At 38.0% G+C, this 18,104-nt stretch overlaps 1 protein-coding gene across 1 annotated transcript; it reads left to right on the top strand.

Moving 5' to 3' along the window:
• Positions 1–2,080: 2,080 nt before the first annotated feature.
• TREML1 (triggering receptor expressed on myeloid cells like 1) lies at positions 2,081–13,258 on the top strand. Its single transcript, XM_051996915.1, has 6 exons — positions 2,081–2,198; positions 2,920–3,249; positions 9,555–9,675; positions 11,816–11,901; positions 12,315–12,367; positions 12,776–13,258. Exons 1-6 carry the CDS (start codon positions 2,156–2,158, stop codon positions 13,055–13,057), a joined length of 915 nt encoding a protein of 304 aa, XP_051852875.1. The 5' UTR covers positions 2,081–2,155; the 3' UTR covers positions 13,058–13,258.
• Positions 13,259–18,104: the final 4,846 nt, after the last annotated feature.

The following is an 18,104-nucleotide window of genomic DNA, read 5'->3' as shown; positions in this document are numbered from 1 at the left end:
GCCGAACCTCATCATTTGGAAACACAATCCTGAACCTCTTCATTTGGTTCCCTGAATCTTGAGCCTGCCACTAACCTTATCAATAATACTGTTATATTAATAGACCACAATTTATCCAAACAATGAGCACCTACATTCCTTCAATTTTTTTGTTGTAATTTTTTAAAGTACAACTATAAGGATCATTTTTTTATATCCATAAGAACTTTTCCTCTATTTTGATCTTCATGTAGAAATTCACAGCAGCATTTTCTCAGTCATCCAGATTCAAACAAAATGTATATAGGATCAACTGAAGATAATCAACAGGAGGAAGACATTAGGATTAAGGAAGATCAGGAAAAGCTTCTTATTGAAGATAAGATTTTGGCTGGTACTTGAAGGAAGCCAGGAAAGTCATGAGGCAGAGATGAGGAGGGAGAGAAATGTATTTGAGAGATGGAATGTCTTATGCAAGGAATTTCAAGGAGTCCAGTGTTACTGGATCACAGAGTACAAGGGATAAGGAATAAGGGAGAAGAAGACTAGAAAGGGGGAGAGAGCCAAATAGTGAAGGACTTTTCTTCTAGAATGCCCAAAATAATTTCCCACTTCTCCACAGAGCATTGGTGTCTCTTTATTCCCATATTCCCTCCAACATTTATCATTTTGTAACCAGACTTTTCAAAGAGAGTTGGGAATGAGAGGAGACCATAGATCTGGTAGGTATTGGCAAGTACAGGGGGTGAAAGGGGAAAAATGCCAGGGTCTCTATTTAAAGGGAACAATTGTTATCTTTCCTTTTCCTCCACACCTCATCTCTCCCCAGTTTTTTTTTTTTTTTTGTTTGTTTGTTTGTTTGTTTGTTTTGTTTTTGTTTTCTTGACTGGAGAGCTAGTAGGGGAAACTTGTGGAAGTTGGTGACTGAGGCTATCACCTCCCCTCTGAGAAACTGACAAACAAGTCCTTTATAAGAATAATGAAAACTCACAGCCAAATCTGGAATCAACCTGAGAGCCATCAGCCCTGGAACTATATCCACTGCTCCAAAGAGCTCACTAATTAGTTTCTATGATAAGGAAGAAGGGACATCCCATTTCCTTATCAAAGTTTCATCTTTTCTAAGATGAAATTGTCTCTAAGGTATTTCTGAGCATTGATATCTTAGAACTATATGATTCCAAGATCCCAAAGAGTCTATTTCTCTCTTCCACTATTTTCAAGTAGCCACAAGCCTTCTGGGATCTCATTCCAGTTTTGCCACTAATTCATTGAAGTAGCTATAGGGACTAACTTTGATTGAGTGAGGGGATGGAACTGAAGGAGGAGTTGTATTAGATGATCTCTAAAAGTCTTAACTCTGATATTTTAGGATTCTTTAATCACTTCAGGAAGAAAGATTTGCACTTAGAAAAATTCTCAATCAACCAAAAAAGGTTTTAATTAATTTAATTAAAATAATAATTAACTATATATATATATATATATATATATATATATATATATATAAAACTCACATATATTATATTAACTGTTCTATTCATCATGCTGGCCACTGGATGTACAAAGACAAAAGTAAGGCATTCTGGAATTGTCAAGAAGCTTCCATGTCTCTGTGTCGAAGGTGGGATGGGGAGTGGGAGGAATGCTACAACATGTACACAGATAAGTAATTACAAGATGGAATTTGAGAATTAATAACAAGTGGGGAAATCAAGAAGAAGGGGGTGAAGTTTGAATAGAATTTTGAAAGGCAATAGCAGCTCCAAGAATTGGAGTTGAGAAAAGAGAACATTCCTGCCATAGAATGTGCAGTTATCAAGGGGGAAATAAAATTACAGCACAGGAAGAACAATTGAGTCAATATGGCTGGAATATGGAAAGCAGAGTAAAATGTAATCAATAAATCTAGAAAGGTAGGAATCTGTAGCTAGATTACAAAGAGCTTTAAATGTCAAATGGAAGTTTGTTTTTCATCCTGGAAAAATAGAGTGGTTCTCTACCTTTCTAGAGCTGTAGTTTAGTGAGCTGCCCCTACTTTGGTCATTGGGAGACCCATGTGACTATACACTGAGAAAGCATTTCCTGCATCTGGGAGGGCCCTCTATCATTCTCTGGACTGAGTCTCTGAGCTTAGTCTGTTCCCTGGACAGTGGAGCCTCTAGCTTGTCCCACCATGAGCTTCACCCTACTCTTACTTTTTCTCCTGGGTATGACAGGTAAGGTCTGAAGGGGGCTAGATACTCTCTCTTTGGAAAGGAGACCTCCTAGGTCCTCAGCATCAGATACCCCCATGGTCCTACTTGGCACTGATGCCCTAGGCAGCCTCTTGCCCCTTTTGGCTCCTTAGATCAGGGATTCTTAGTCTAGTCTATGAGGCAGATTTCAGGGGGACCATGAAATTGAATGTAAATTTTTTTCTTTTCTTTCATTTTAATAATTGTTTTCCTTGGTGATACTGTATATTTTATATTATGCATTTAAAACCACTATTCTAAATAGGGATTACACCATATCTAACATATAAAGGACTGCTTGCCATCTAGGGGAGAGGGTGGGGGGAGGGAGGGGAAAAATAGGAACAGAAATGAGTGCAAAGGATAATGTTGTAAAAAAATTACCCTGGCATGGGTTCTGTTAATATAAAGTTATTATTAAATAAAATAAAATATTAAAAAAATAAATAGGGATTACACCTATACTGAAAGAGACAGAGAGACAGAGACAGAAACAGAGAGGGAGGAAAGGAGGGAGAGAAAAACTCCTGCCTCAGATATCGCTATGGTCCCTTCCAGTTAGAGAGTATTATCCATTCAACCTCCTAAAGTCAGAAGGGAAAGAGAGATCAGTCTTCTTTCCCTATTACCATTGTGCCTATGGGTGTTAGGTACTGATGCAAGGTGTACCACCTACCCACACCATGCCCTCTTTCTCCCTCAGGTTGCAGGGCAGAAGATGCTCCTGAAGTACTACAGACCACAGCCGGTAGTTCAATATCCCTGCAGTGCCACTATGACCCAGAGGATGCCCGGGCCCGGAAGGTGTGGTGTCAATTCTCCCTGGTGAAATGCCAACTGCTTGTCACCTCGGCTGTGGACAGGAGAAGGCCAGGTAGTAAAAAGGCCTACCTCACCGACTTGGGTGAAGGCTTACTAGAAGTGGTGATGAATGATGTGCAGGTGGAGGATTCTGGCAAATACGGCTGCATGGTGGAGACAAGCACTGGGCTCCGTCCCCTGAACACGTTTATTCTGCAAGTATCTTCTCCAGGTGAGTATTTGGGAAAACACTTTTAATTTAGTAACCATGACTCTTAGGTCCCTTTGAGGGTGCCTCCCAATGGCAAGTCATGGGAAGAAGATGATAATATCCTTTCCTGCCTCTCCAAGGGGAGGAAGCCACTCTGGGTGGTGAGACCCAGATAAGTTGTTGGTCTCTGACACTGAGTTGGATCCTCAGTCATCTGAATAGAAGAGAACATACTTTCCTCCCTGGCTTCTCCCACCCTCCCCAGCATATCTTCCTCTATTTAATCAATATTTTCAACATAGAACAATTTTTCTTTTTAAATTCAGGTATTATTTTTTTTAAGCAGTGTTATGTAGTATATTGAGCACCTGATGTGGAGTTAAGAAAACCTGGGTTTAAATCCTTAATCTCCTATGTGACTTGTTACTTTTTTTTTTTTTAACTTTTCTAGGTTTCAGTGTCCTTAATTGCAAAACAGAGACATAGAGTTGGATTAGATAACCTGTAAGATCCTTTCTAAATTTGACCTAAGCTGCTGGTTTATTTATTTTTTAACCTTAGTTGAAGGAGGTTTCCCATTTCAATGAAACCACAGATCCTCTGATTTTTATTCATATTAGGGGATAAAGGTTGGACCTAATTTTATTGATATCTTTTATTTTTCATCTTGTTCTCCTCTAAATATATTGCTATCCCTCTGCTGGCCAGATAGTCTTTCTTTATGACAAAAAAAATAAATAAAAAAAAAAAAAATAAATAGTATAATTCAGCAAAACCAACCAACACATTAGCCATGTCTGACAGTATATTCAATAATCCACACCTATAGTCCCCCACCCTCTGCAAAGACAGGGGGGATATGAATTTTTTCAGCTTGTCTCTAGTGGTGAGTTTGAGGTGTTAGTTTTAATCCTTTTTTATTTAAAATGTACAATTTTATCTTTTTAAAATGAACTTATGTGTATGTGTATAGGAACTATGTATATATGTAGGTCATAATGAATTCAGAAGCTGAAAAAATGCTGAATTGTTAAATCCTTAAGTGCTTTTCAATAAATTGTCATTGCGCAACTAGGGGAAGATGAGTGGATAGAGCCCAGGATGTGGAATCAGGAAGATAATTCAACTGGTCTCAATTACTTCTTAATTGCATAACCCTGAGCAAGTCACTTAACCCTGTTATCTCAGTATCTTTATCTATAAAATGAGCTGGAGAAGGAAATGGCGAACCACTCTAGTTTTTCTGCCAAGAAAACCCCACATGGGATCACCAAGTGTTGGACACAACTAAAATAAATGAATAACAATAAAGAAATGTCTAGCCTGTAGTCATAAAATTTTGAAATCACACACACACACACATACACACACATATATATATTTATGGTAGAATCAGAGTGGGTCAAGAACTAGATGGATGAGATCTGGAGGTTAGGCTGCTGTTGGGTATATATAACAAGTGATCCATTCTTAGGAAGAGGGAACAGTGTAGAGTGGAGACAAATTTCATAGGACTGGAAATGAAATCCTGGGGGGAAGGATCCTTAAAGGTGGAGAGAAATATTCAGATTATTAGCACCCAATTAAGTCTAGGACCCAAAAAGACAGTTGGCACATTGGAAATGGTACCTAGATTTAAATCTTATGTAGCTTTAACCATTCTAGATCTTAGTTTCATCATATTTAAATGAAAGAATTCAAGTAGTGCTTAGCTCTAAATCTATTCTTCTAAGAACTGAAATTTTTGTTGAAGAGGAAGGTTGGAAAGAAAATGGGCGGGCAGGGAGAACCTGGTAAATGGTTGAACTTGTTTTAGTCACAGGGGCCTCTAGAATTTATGTCATGGGGATGGGGAAGATTCTTTAAAATTTTTTTAATAATAATTTTTTACATTTCAAAATACATACAAAGATAGTTTTCAACATTCACCCTTGCAAAATCTTGTGTTCCAAATTTCTCTCCCTCTCATCCTCACTCCACTTCCACAGAAAGCAAGTAATCCAATATAGGTTAAACATGTGCAATTCTTCTAAATATAAATCAGATCAAAAAGCCAAAAAAAATGAGAAAAGAAAAAAAGCAAACAATAACAGTAACAACTAAGGTGAAAATATTATAATGTGATCTACATTCTGTTCCTGTAGTCCTCTTTCTGGATGGAGATGGCTTTTTCCATCACAAGTTTATTTGAATTGGACTGAATCATCTCACTGTTGAAATGAGCCAAGTTTATGCCAGTTAATCATTACATAATCTTGTTGCTATGAACAATGTTCTCTTGCTTCTACTCACTTCACTTAGTATCAGTTCATGTATGTCTCTGCAGGCCTTTCTGAAAACATGATGAGGAGGATTCTTGTATTATTTTTAAACATTCTTAGAAATAACATAAACATGGTTCAGTTGTGTCTAACTCTTCATGACTCCATGGGTTATACTCTTTCTTGGCAAGAATATTGGAGTGTTTTGTTATTTTCTTCTCCAGTGAGCTAAGGCAAACAGGGTAAAGTGACTTACTCAGGGTCACACAGCTAGTTAATGTCTGAGGACACATTTGAATTCAGGTCTTCCTAATTTTAGGCCCAGTACTCTATCCATTGTACCACCTAGTTGTCCCTAAAATAAACATGACTACCCCATAAAAATGTTCATGTATTATAGGAACCTAGGAGAATAACTACTTCTCTTTCTCTGAGTCTTAGTTTTTTCATCTTTAAAATAAGGAAATTAGGCTTTGGTGATGTCTAAGATTTCTTACAGTTTGAGCATTCTAGGGTTCTCTTCTTGCACAATTATTTCATTGTCATAAATTTACCTAATTTCCATCTCTCTTCTTAATATTGTAGGGTTTGATGCCTCAGTTTGCTGAGGACATTGCTTCCCTTCCCTGATAGAGTTCAGTTTCTTTTCTGAATAAGGAAAGAGATAGCATGATTGGGGAAGAGGTCATAGATTTAGAGCTTGAAGTTCTATTCCTAATTTTACAAATAAGGAAACTGAGGCAGGCAGTAAGTGACAAAGTTGGAGTTTGTTCTGATTCCTAATCTGAAATTTTTCTTACTGCACCAACACAAACATAGGGAATCCAAGCCATAATAAATTTCTATGGGATGTTGGACGGATGAGAGATAAGAGGAAGAGAAGCCCAGGAGTAGCCTCAATTGTTTTCCAACGTGTGTAGTAGAGTGGGCTGACTTTTAATTGATGTATTTTTAAATTCTTTGGGTAGTGTGTCTATCCTTTATGTATGCATGCACTAATCACATATATAGACACACAGATGTAAACATAGTTGCATCTATATAGCTATATGATATTTATATTTATCTGCATATACATACAGTTATCACAACATAATGAATAGAGAGCTAGTCCCAGAGTTAGAAGTACCACCTTGGACACATCTTGACTATGTAATCCTGGAAAAATAACTTACTCTCAGTGTCTCAGGTAACTCTTTAAGGCTGCAAGTTGTAGGTGGCTGCAGATCTATTGATGAAAGGAGTTTTCTGATCAAGAGTTTCCTATAATAAGTAATTGTAAATCCAGAACAAAATTTAAGTCTATGTTTTATCTATGTGTTATCTATATGTGCATGTGTTGATGTAAGAATCCAATATTATATCAATATAAAGAATTCCCAATCAGGCAATGGCTTTAAGTAAAATAGGTATAGAAAACTATACAGACATGTGTATACACATAGCCACATATATACATGAATATATATATATATATGTTGTGATTTTTTTCTTTTAAAATAATAATAGTTCTCTCTGGGAGAGAGCAGGTTTCTCTGGGAGGTTTTCTGGAGGCAGCCTTAGTTGCAATTGAAAGTAATAATCACCTCAAAATGTGGCCAGGTGATAAAAGTTCAGGTCTTTTATTGTCTCCAATATAGCCCAGTTAGCTTGGAGGCCTATCTCTCTGCTTGGTTCCAAGAGCTCCCTCCGAATGTCTCCAAATCCAAAGGTTTGTCCTTCAGCCCAGCCAGCTCCAAGTTGAATCTGTCTTGCCTCTGAGAGAGGGCTTCTGGCTCTCAATCTCCCAAAGTGCTCCTCTTCGACCCCAGTCAATGTTCTGAAGTAAAACTCCTCACTCAGAGAGGGCTTCTGGCTGAACTCATTTGATGCTCCCCTCATTAAAAGTTGTAATGAATCTTTCTTGCCTCTGAGAGAGGGCTTCTGGCTCTCCCAGAGTGCGCTGTGTCTGACCCAGGGTGCTCCTCTCCAATCTAATTCAGCTGAACTTCTGACTGAGTCTGCTTCTTATATATCATCTTCCAAAGGTTGACTCCTCCTTGTGGAGGCACACCTAAGGGAGGTGTGAATTCACAAAGTTATACAGTTAACTTTGTGAATCTCCCATACTTGTGAACTTCAATGAGTAAAGGTATGAACATAAGCATTGTATCAATTAGTTCTACTTAGTACTTTGTTTCAGGTTCTGGCCCAAAACATCTCCTTATAAGATCAGATCAGTGATACTGAATGATGCTAAATTAGATAATTATTGTCTCTATCAACTCTAATGACTTAACAATTTATAAAGACTCCAACATCTCCCACTTTCTTTTGTTTTAGAACATAGGTGGTCCTGTCCTCCCTGACTTCTCAAGGAGGTGAGAACCCCTCAAAAAAGGTGGTCACGCCTTCCCTGACTGCTCAAAAAAAGAGTGAAAACACCATAAAAAGAAAGTGGCCACACCCTCCCTGATATCTCAGGAAGGGAGATAAAAACACCAAAGGAAATAGGAAATCCAATCAGATTAGCGGGTTTCTGAAGGGGCTCACTTTAAACAGATACACATAAATCCATCAATATGGGCCAGAACTTGAAACAGATATACAAGATATATGTAAATCCATCAATATAGGAGGCATTACACATAATTTACATAAGTACACAGCAATATAACACAGGCTAGTAGTAATGTAACAAATAACATGAATCTACATGAGAATTTATATATGTCCATAAGTCCTAGAAATAGTCCAAAAGGAATCCATTGTCCATTAGTTCATGTGCCAGGAATCCAATAATTCCTGTAAGCTCTGAAGTACTGCAATAGTCTCATCAACAATTGGGAAATTCACAAAGTTACAAAGTTTACTTTGTGAATCTCCCATACTTGTGAACTCCAATGAGTAAAGGTGTGAACACAAACATTGTATCAATTAGTTCTATGTAGTACCTTGTTTCAGATTCTGGCCCAAAACATCTCCTTGTAAGATCAGATCAGTGATACTGAATGATGCTAAATTAGATAATTATTGTCTCTATCAACTCTAATGACTTAACAGTTTGTAAAGATTCCAACATATATATACACACACACAGAGATATATAGAGTAGATACATACACATATATATGTTTATATACATACATATATATATATGTGTATATATATATATATATATATATATGTATATGTATACACAAAGTTGCTCCTAAATCCATAAGTTGCAGAATAGTTACTGATCTGTAAGGGTAGGGGGACTTTTCTTATTAGGAATTCAACATCTCATTGAAATCACAACCCTAGACTACTTCTCTCCCTCCCCCTCCCCCCCACTAATAAAAGATCTTTGTTATATTTAGTAATAGATCTTAGTTGCAGTTCTTATTCAGTAAAATTTCAAATGGTAATTTTTTATAGATTTTTGCTTCTCATTGGACACAGTGCCAATCATGTCTGTGGACAATTCAGCTCTGCTCAAGCTATCTCTACTTCTGCTCTTGCTTCCCCACCTCTAGATTTATCATCTTTCTATCTGCTTACCTCTTTCCTTAACAATCTTCTCCATTTTCTCATAGTCATACCTGGCATATAGCAACTTGAGCTTTGTCACAAAGCATGTACTTAGGTAGCATTTAATAATCTACTAGCAACATATAATAAACTGAGTTTAACAGAATTATGAGTCAAAATGGGAACACAAGAAATTTTGCTTCAGTTCCTCCATAGCCCAGCTTTATCCATCATACCTATCCCAACCCTATCCTCCCCAAAAGCCTGAGGTATCCCTAGTAGCCTATGAAAATTTATATATGCAAACATCTCTTCCTACCTACTCAATTGAATTTGTTTAAAAAAATAATTTTAAGAATGTTTACTACATCTCACCTTAATCACAAAACCTCATTTATAGTTTGTTTTTTCCAACCTTAAACCCTACTGCCTCCTTATTTATATCCTCACTACCTTCCCGGCTTTCCACCATTAGCCCTCCAGGCCTTTTCAGGTTGTGGGGTTCTACATGTACTCAATTAGTTAACCAATTCCTCTCTCTTTGGGGGGTGGGTGGGATGTGTGTCTTTTCAGACTCAAGGGAGGATGAAGAGGATGATGACTATTGGAGAGAAACTTTGACTTTAGCTCCTATGGGATATCCTGCAAGCAGCCCAACCTTCAGCCCCATGGAGCCCAACAGAGAAGATTGGAGGTACTATATCAATCAAATCAATTAACAAGCATTTATTAAAGTCACTATGGTGTACTAGGCTAGATGCTGGGGATGCAAAGACAAAAAATGATACAATCCCTATCCTCAAGGAGCTTCCATTCTATAGAGGGATAGATTCTATTTTCTCCTATTACATATATACATAAGGATGGACAGAATTCATACAAGACAGTTAAATATAAGATAGTTAAAGAGAGAATGCAGTAACAAGGGTGGGAGAAGGAGAATGGCTTTCTATAGAAAGTGATGTTTAAGCTGCATCCTGAAGGAAAGAGACATTTTGTAAAGCAAAGGTAAGGAAAGAATACATTCCAACTAGAGGAGACAGTATATATAAAGAAATTAGAGAGGGAATATATATATATGAGCAACAGAGAAAGCCAATTGGGCTGAACAGCAGAGTGTAGAAAGGGGAGTAATTTATAATATAATAATAAGCTACCATCATCATCATCATAATTGTCTACTATATGACAGGAACTTTGTAAATATAATTGAATTTGATCACAACAACACTGTGAGATAGGGGCTGTTATTATCCCCATTTTACTGATGAGGAACCTTAGGCATGCAGAGGTTTAATGACTTGTCTAAGAACTTGATAGTAAGTGTCTGAGACTAGATTTGAATTCACATCTTCCTGCTGCATCCACTATACCACTTAACAATCTACTATAGTAATATATAATGAGTGATATGTACTGATGCTGAAAATTAGAATAGGACCAGGTTGTGAAGAACTTTAAAACAGAAGTATATTATTTTATCACAGAGCCAAGAATTAGTGAGCCACTGGAGTAAATTGAGTAGGTGGGTGATCTGGTTGGAAGAAAAAAAATCACTTTAGCAGATGCATGTAAGATGAATTGGGGTGTTGAGAGATTTGAAGTAGGAAGACAAATTAGGAGACTATCACAATTAGAAGAATGTAAGAGCCAGTTTATACAGAAAGTAGATAGATCATTAAATTTTTAGTGTGAGCACCTGTACCTCAGAAATCAACAAATGCTAAAATCAGAGATTTATTTATTTCTTTGTTGGTTGCCTAGACAAGAAAGTAATGGAGGAAATGTTATAATGCAATTAAATTTAAAAATCTGTTTTTTGCAAGCTATTCTTCTTTCTTGAAAGCTAGCTATTATTTACCAACAGATTATTGATCACAACAGTCTAAACAAAAGATGATGGGGGAGTTGAATTAAGTGGTGGCTAGGTAAATAGAAAGATAAGTTCAATTTTGGACAAGTTGAATTTTGAGTATCTCTAGCTTGAAATATACAGACTATGCAATACTAGATCTGAGCTGGTGCCCAGGCAGCATAGTTTGCTAACTTACCAGGGTGGTCGAAGGTATGGAAGGACTGAGTCACCCAGTGACTATCTCCCTTATTCCCTAAGGACCAAAAAAGAGACATTGTTCTCTCTCCAGGACTAAATCTGGTGGATCAGACTGAGGTCCCTTCTCCCAGCTGACTAATTAATACAGGAAAAGTGATAAACAAGTCAATAATTCAGTCATGAAACATTGATAAAGTACCTACTTTGTACCAGGCTCAGAGCTAAGTGCTGGAGATAAAAAAAAAAAAAAAAAAAGCATAAGATAGTCCCTTTCTCAAGGAGTTCAATGGGGGACACAACATGCAGATAACTATATACAGAAATTGAAGATAATCAACAGAAAGAAGATACCAGAATTAAAATGAAGTGAGGAAAGATTTCCTGTAGAAGATGAGATTTTAAGAGAGACTTGAAAAAAAATCAGAGAAGTCAAGAGGCTGAAATAAAGAACATTTTGGGTATGGGGGACAGGCAGAGAAAATGCCAGTTGGAAGGTGGAGCTTATTGTTTGAGAAACAGTGGAGACCAATGTCACTGGACTGCAAAGAATATGAGTTGTAAAATAGAAAAAGCTTCAAAACCCCCTCAACCTGGAGACCCTGTGAATAACCCAAAGCAGCTTGCCTTCTTATCCATGTCTTTGTCAAGAACTAAGCTATGACTAAGAGCTCTCTGAAGACCTCTTTTGTCCTTGTCCTGCTCTGATACTAAGGCTTTCTTGAGTCTATCTTTAACTATCTTTAGGCCCAAAAGCTGAGTTCACCACATTTTTGTCCTTTAGCATTCCCTTGATTTGGGGTTCTGTGCTTCTCCTGAGCCTGCTACTTGTGGCTGCTGTGGCATTGGCTGTGATAGCGGGAAGGAGAGGTAAGTGACCTCCCCATTTCTTGATTTCATTCTTGTTTTACTAAGGTAGCATTCAATAGTCATATTTCCCAGGTTAAAATAAGCTAGGCCTCTAGCTTGGCTTTTATCTCCCTATTACATCAAAAAGCGGCTTCAGTTGGGCTTTTTCTTTATGACTTTGAAAAGAGAGGAAGATTTGAGAAAGGGTAGTTGATGGTGCTAAGGGTGGGTCAACAAGTGGAGTAGGGAAGGCTGTAAGTGAAAAGTGAAAGAGGGCTGAGAGAGATTGAAGGAGAAGGGTTAGTGGATCTAAAGAAAGTAGGGAAAGGTGCTTAGGGAAAGTTTATGTAGGAGGAGATGTTGAGTAGATCTGAAGAAAAGCGTTAACAGTCCAGGACTGTAAGAAAAAAATGCGTTCTCATCTGTCTTTCCAGGAGGCAAGCTGAACATTTGTGCACGATCCCAAAACAGGGAAGCACCAGCCTTGGTAAGAGACCCCTCTGTGTTCCCAACACCACATCTTTCTATGATCTTATCACTGAGTGAAACTAGGAGTCAGGAAGGTGAAGAGGCGACCTGAGATTCAGAACTCACTGGTCCCATACCCAACTCCACAGACTTGAACAATGATTATTATTTGTGCTGTTCCTGTATTCCCACCCTGAGGCAGCCTTATGTATTTGGACTTCCCCCTGCCAAAAAGACTATATTCTATCTCTACTTCTCAAGATCTAGAAAGAGTAATATTCTATTTAATTGATCAAAAAGGACAAGAGATACTCCTAACTATATTTCCAAGACTGATCTAGGCTTGGTATCCCATTTTACTCCCTTCTGTGGGATAGATGAAAGATTGCATAATTTTTTTTTGTTTGTTTGTTTACTGCCATTTCAGGATACCTGGACACCTGCCGAAGAGACATCAACTATACCTTATGTCAAGCTGGAGACTCCACCCTCCTTAGATGATACTACCTACACAAATCTGCCTTTAGGTCCCCCAACAGGAAAGCCACCACCTCCACCTCCTCCAACTAAATCGGAACCCAAGGTCCATTTCAGCTCTAAGCCTGTGACATATGCGACTGTTGTCTTCCCTCCAGGAGCTGAGGCTGGAGAGGTCCCCACTCAACTTGATCAAGAGCAAACTGACCTCCAGAAACAGTCTAATTCATAACCTACTTTGACTACATCATGAAAGTATGTGCATAGGAATATCATTCTTGTGGTTTGGCTCTGTCCACCTCATATCACAGAACCAAATAATATTGAGCTCTTGCCTCTTTGTTAAAATGTAAACTCCTTGAGGAGAGATCATATATTTGTATTTCCAGACCCTAGCATATAGTAGAGGCTTAATAAATTCTTGGTAATCATCTTTTCTAATTCTGTCATTTCAGAAATAAGAAAATTCAGGCCCGGAAGTGACTGTTGACTCACAGCAATGATGATAAACATCATCAGATAACTTCCATTTTTATAGTGCTTTGATTCCAAAAATTCTTTTCTCACAACCCTGTGAGGGAGGTAGCACAAAAAGTTCTTGTTATTAGATGGGAAAACTAAAGTTGGAAGAAACTCAGAACTTCAAATTGGGTCCTGATTTTGATTCCTAGTTAAGTGAATGACTCTAAGGAGCATAACTGCCTACTGTCTGTGCTATGGATCAACTTCAAGTGTCATCTCAAGTCCAAAGTTCCTTTCAGTGAATTACCCTGTCCCATTCTGGTGCCTCAATAATCTTACCACCCAGTTATAAATTCAACAAACTCCAACTGGCTTCAAGGAAGAACCTGAATAGAGTACTTGAAGGTTGTAGAGAAATCAAATGTTCTTTCCATTGGACTATGGGACAGGAGTTTTTCCCAGAGTCCTGTGAGGAAGACCTTTCTTAAATTTCCCTACTCCATTTTCCCTGTTGTGTGTGTAATGTGTGTGTGTGTGTGTGTGTGTGTGTGTGTGTGTGTGAGATTCCATGTGCACCCATGGGAGCAAACCCTCAGAGAGGATTCAGTGGATGAACCTAGTGATTGTTACAAGGATAGTTTTTGTTTAAAGGGCTAATGGGTTGGGGCCATCTTAAGATTAGGTTTCAATGTCTCCATGTACCTCCATATAGACATATGTGTGTATGTTGTTCAGTTGTTTCCTGTCATTCCCAATTCTTCATGACCTCTTGTGTATTTTTTTTTTTTTTTGGCAAAGATACTGAAGTGGTTTGCATTTGCTTCTCCAACTCATTTATGATGAGGAAACTGAAGTAAACAGGGTTAAGGGACTTGCCCAGAGTCACAAAGCCCAGAGTCAGATGAAGTAGGAATGGGTCCTGAGTTGGAAGGCCTCTAATGTGAATCTTAAGAGTTTCTTGTGAAAATGACTAATTTAAAAATATCTATGGTTTCTAAGTGGCAGGAGAAGAGACTTAAGTACTGTGAATAAAAGCATTTAGGGATACAATCCTCCCATAGGCGAGTGGAGAGCCTTGTTCAGTAAGTGGAAAGCATGAGGGTTATTCTCTAAGATCAGTGCTGCTGTTGTTAAAAACAGGCAAAGGCAGGGTACTCTAGGTTCCTCTGATAGGAACTCTGAAGTCACTAGTCAGGAAGGGCTTTGATAGAACATAAGCTGCATGTTTTCAGTGAGAGAAGTAGATAGAGATATCTGTCCACTACCCAACGGCTTTTGTAATATTCTCTTCTCTAATAATATAATCGTTCTCTGGGAGCAGGTTTCTTGGGGGGCTTCTGGAAGCAGCCTTAATTTCAGTTCTGTGTAATAATCACCTCAAATGCAGCCAGCTGTTTAAGTCCACTTCTTTATTGTCTCTTCCAAAATAGCCCAGTTATCTTTCTTGGAGGCCTATCTCTCTTTTTGGTTCTAAGAGTTCTTGCCGCTAGTCTCTTGCCTCTGCCAGCTTCGGCCTCTTGCTCTCTCATTGAATCCTGGCTTCTCAATCTCCCCAACTGACTCCTGGCTAAGGCTTCAAGAGCTTCTAGAGAGCTTGTTCTTTTATATGCTCTTATAGAGGTGTGAACTCAAAGGTTGACTCCTCCTCCAAGAGTGGGATTGTGGGAGCTGTGACTTGTGAATCTCCTCCACTGAATCCTGACTTGTGAATCTCCCGAAGTCTTCTCCTCATCCTAGAGGCTTCTAGCTTATATAAGCTCTCTAAAGGTGTGAACTCTAAAGTGTGACTCTCTTAAAGGTGTGAACTCTAAAGTGTGAACTCTCTTAAAGGAGTGAACTCTAATGTGTGAACTCTCTTAAAGGTATGAACTCTAAAGGTGTGAACTAAGTACATAAACATTGTCTCTATCCATTCCAGTGACTTAACACCTTGTTTCAAGTTCTGGCCCATAACAAGCTTTGGGTCATCAAAAATAACATTGTAAACTATCTGATACACAGCTTTAGTTATGTGATATTTGGAGGGAAACAGTGGTAGAAGGGTAAGGACTGGGGAGGAGAAATGTTTCACTTCATCTTCCATCCTGTTTTAATTTCCCTATTATGTGCTCCCTATTGATTTCCTTGTATACTAGTAAACTGAATAGGTTTTAGAATATAAAGATAAAGGTTGTGTTGTTGTTAATACATGATCATACATGGAACTCCTATTGAAATTTGAAATCCTAAGCTGGTCTCCTTATATGCTTCCTTGTCTTCTTCCTCCCCAAACACACATACTCTTTCCTTTTATGTGTGCTGAAAGAAATTGCTGACTAAGTAAAATAGAACTGAATGTAAATCCATAGTTGTCCTAAAACACACCAGAAACAGAAATGACTTCTGAATTATCTGCTACTCTGGACCATCTCCTTGCATTAGCATGAGTTGGATACTCCCCGAATAGACCAAGAAAATCCTTATATTGTTAGGACATTAGTGTGTTTATCCATTCAACAAATATTAAGTCCCTTTGGAACCCTGATTTGGTGAAAGTCATCATAGCAACTGTAGCTTTTTCAGTTCTTTGTTATCCCAAAAAGCATTGCTATAAATATTTGGGACACATGGGGATTTTTTTTTTTCATTGAACTCCTTCGGATATAAACTTAGTCATTGTAATCTCTAGGTCAAAGAGTAGGAATGGTTATCTTAGTCACTTTATTTACATGATTCTAAATTGGTTTCCCAAATAGTTTCAACTGATTCACAGCTATACCAGTGGAAGATTAAGGTACCTATTTTCCCACAACCCTTCTAACATTGACTATTACCATCTTTTGTCATCTTTGCCAAATGACTCAGCTGTTTTGATAATTCATTTCTCTTGTAAGTGATTTGGAGTATTCTTTCACATAGTTTTTAATAATTTGCAATTTTTCCTTTCTGAACTGTTTGCTCATATTGTTTGACCATCTACTAGGGATCCTCACACAGGATACTCCATCTCTTCACTGTGCTTTTGCACTAACCATCCCCCTAACTTGCCTCAAATGCTTCTTTACTTCTTAGAATTTTTTGCTTCCTTCATGACTCAGTTCAAAAGCCACCTTCTATGGGTGCTCCCTTGTGCCTTCCCAACCACCATTGTTTCTGTTTTTAGCCAGAAACTCTGAGGGTCTTCCCTTCCCAGATAGGATTTTTTTGATTTAGCAAGAGAAGCCATTCTTTGCCTCAATTCTTACCTACCTTTAATCATTGAATGAGTGTTGCCTCAAACTGAGATTTGTTAAAAGACCTTAGTTTAAAAAGGACATTGCATCCAGAGCCATCTCCAGTTATCCTGATCTTTTCTGTTACCAATGAATCCAGATGGGTTCCAGAGGATAAAATGAGGCTGATAACTTTATATAACTCCCTATCACTTAATCCAATTCACTTGCATGTCCACATCTCCATGATGTAATGGTCCTTTTTGAGAATGAACATCATAAACAAATGAGAACCATTCTTTTTTTCTTAAATTTAATTTTGTTTCCAAACTTTCTCTTCCCTCTTTTACTCATTGAAAAATGAAGAAAAACAAAACCTATTATAAAATATGTATAGTCAAGCAAAAAAAAATTCCCCCAAAAGTCATGTCAAGGAAATGAAAAGGAAAAGGGAAAGGGGAATGTAAGGGGAGGGATGAGAAAGGGAAAGAGGAAAATGTAGTGGAAGGAGAAAAGGTTTCAGTTTTTAATGAGTCCCTCATCTCACTCTCTGAAGTGGATATCAACTATGATTGTTTATCACATTGATTAGACTTGTGTTTCAAAGTTGTCTATCTTTACAATATTGTTTCTATTATATAAATTATTCTCCTGGTTCTACTCCTTTTACTTTGTATCTGTTTATATATATTTTCACAGATTTCACTGACATCTTCTCCAATATTTAGCCATAATTATATATCTTCAAATTCATAAACAAAAATTCATTCAGCTATTTTCCAGTTAATGAGTCCCTTACTTAGCACACACACACAAGAGATGCCACAGATATCTATGTACATATGAATCATTTTCCTTTTTCTTTGATCTTGTTTGGGTATATGCCTAGTGTTGTGTGCTTTCTAGAATCCCCAAATTGGGATGCCAAAATATACTGCCTGGAGTAGCTCTCTGGAGAATCTTGGGACCAGCTTTGGTCTTAGGTAGAGAAGTGCTGAAGGAAGGAGAGCCACCACGAGCATAGTCAAGGATGGATTCTGGAGTATGTAATCTGTAATCTGGAGTCTGGAGTTTGGAGTCGAGATAGAGCACACATACTCTCCTTGCCAGTCTTCTCAGCCCTTAAATACCTTAGTATGATTATATCCCTATAGCACATTGAGCATGTGCTAACTATAGAACCATTACATCACCATACAAAGTACTAAGTATATGTGAACCAGAGAATCATTATCTCCTCAATCACACTGAGTAAACACCCTGCTGTAAGTATCCTTGCTTCAAGCAAAACACAGGTGGTCAGGCTCTCCTTGACTTCTCAGGAAAAGTAGTGGACACCAAGGGAAATGGGGAGCCAAACCAGATATTGTCAGAGGATTTCCTCTGGGATAAAGGGTCTTTCTTATACCTTACCCAGAATTCCCCCACTATCTGTGGCCCTCTACAGCCTAGGAAAAATACTACTAGATCAAAGGGCACAGATTAATAACTTTGTGCCTTCCCAAACACCATTCTGTTTCTAGGCCAAATCTTGGGGAAAGTCCTTCAAATCACTACTTTGATCTATTTTACCCTCAATGCCAATTGGAAATCCCAAAATATAGCTTAAATATCATTCCCTATTTA

Source organism: Antechinus flavipes, chromosome 4 (assembly GCF_016432865.1).
Source record: "Antechinus flavipes isolate AdamAnt ecotype Samford, QLD, Australia chromosome 4, AdamAnt_v2, whole genome shotgun sequence".
Lineage (NCBI taxonomy): Eukaryota > Metazoa > Chordata > Mammalia > Dasyuromorphia > Dasyuridae > Antechinus > Antechinus flavipes.
Note: the sequence above shows the minus strand (reverse complement) of the source record. Positions and strands in the feature narration are given on the sequence as shown.

Bases quoted from the DNA above. Each gene is read 5' to 3' on its own strand.
- TREML1 (XM_051996915.1), top strand. From the start codon at position 2,156: ATGAGCTTCACCCTACTCTTACTTTTTCTCCTGGGTATGACAG. The intron at 2,199-2,919 runs GTAAGGTCTGAA...TTTCTCCCTCAG, and splicing joins TTTTCTCCTGGGTATGACAG to GTTGCAGGGCAGAAGATGCT. The intron at 11,902-12,314 runs GTAAGTGACCTC...CTGTCTTTCCAG, and splicing joins TGTGATAGCGGGAAGGAGAG to GAGGCAAGCTGAACATTTGT.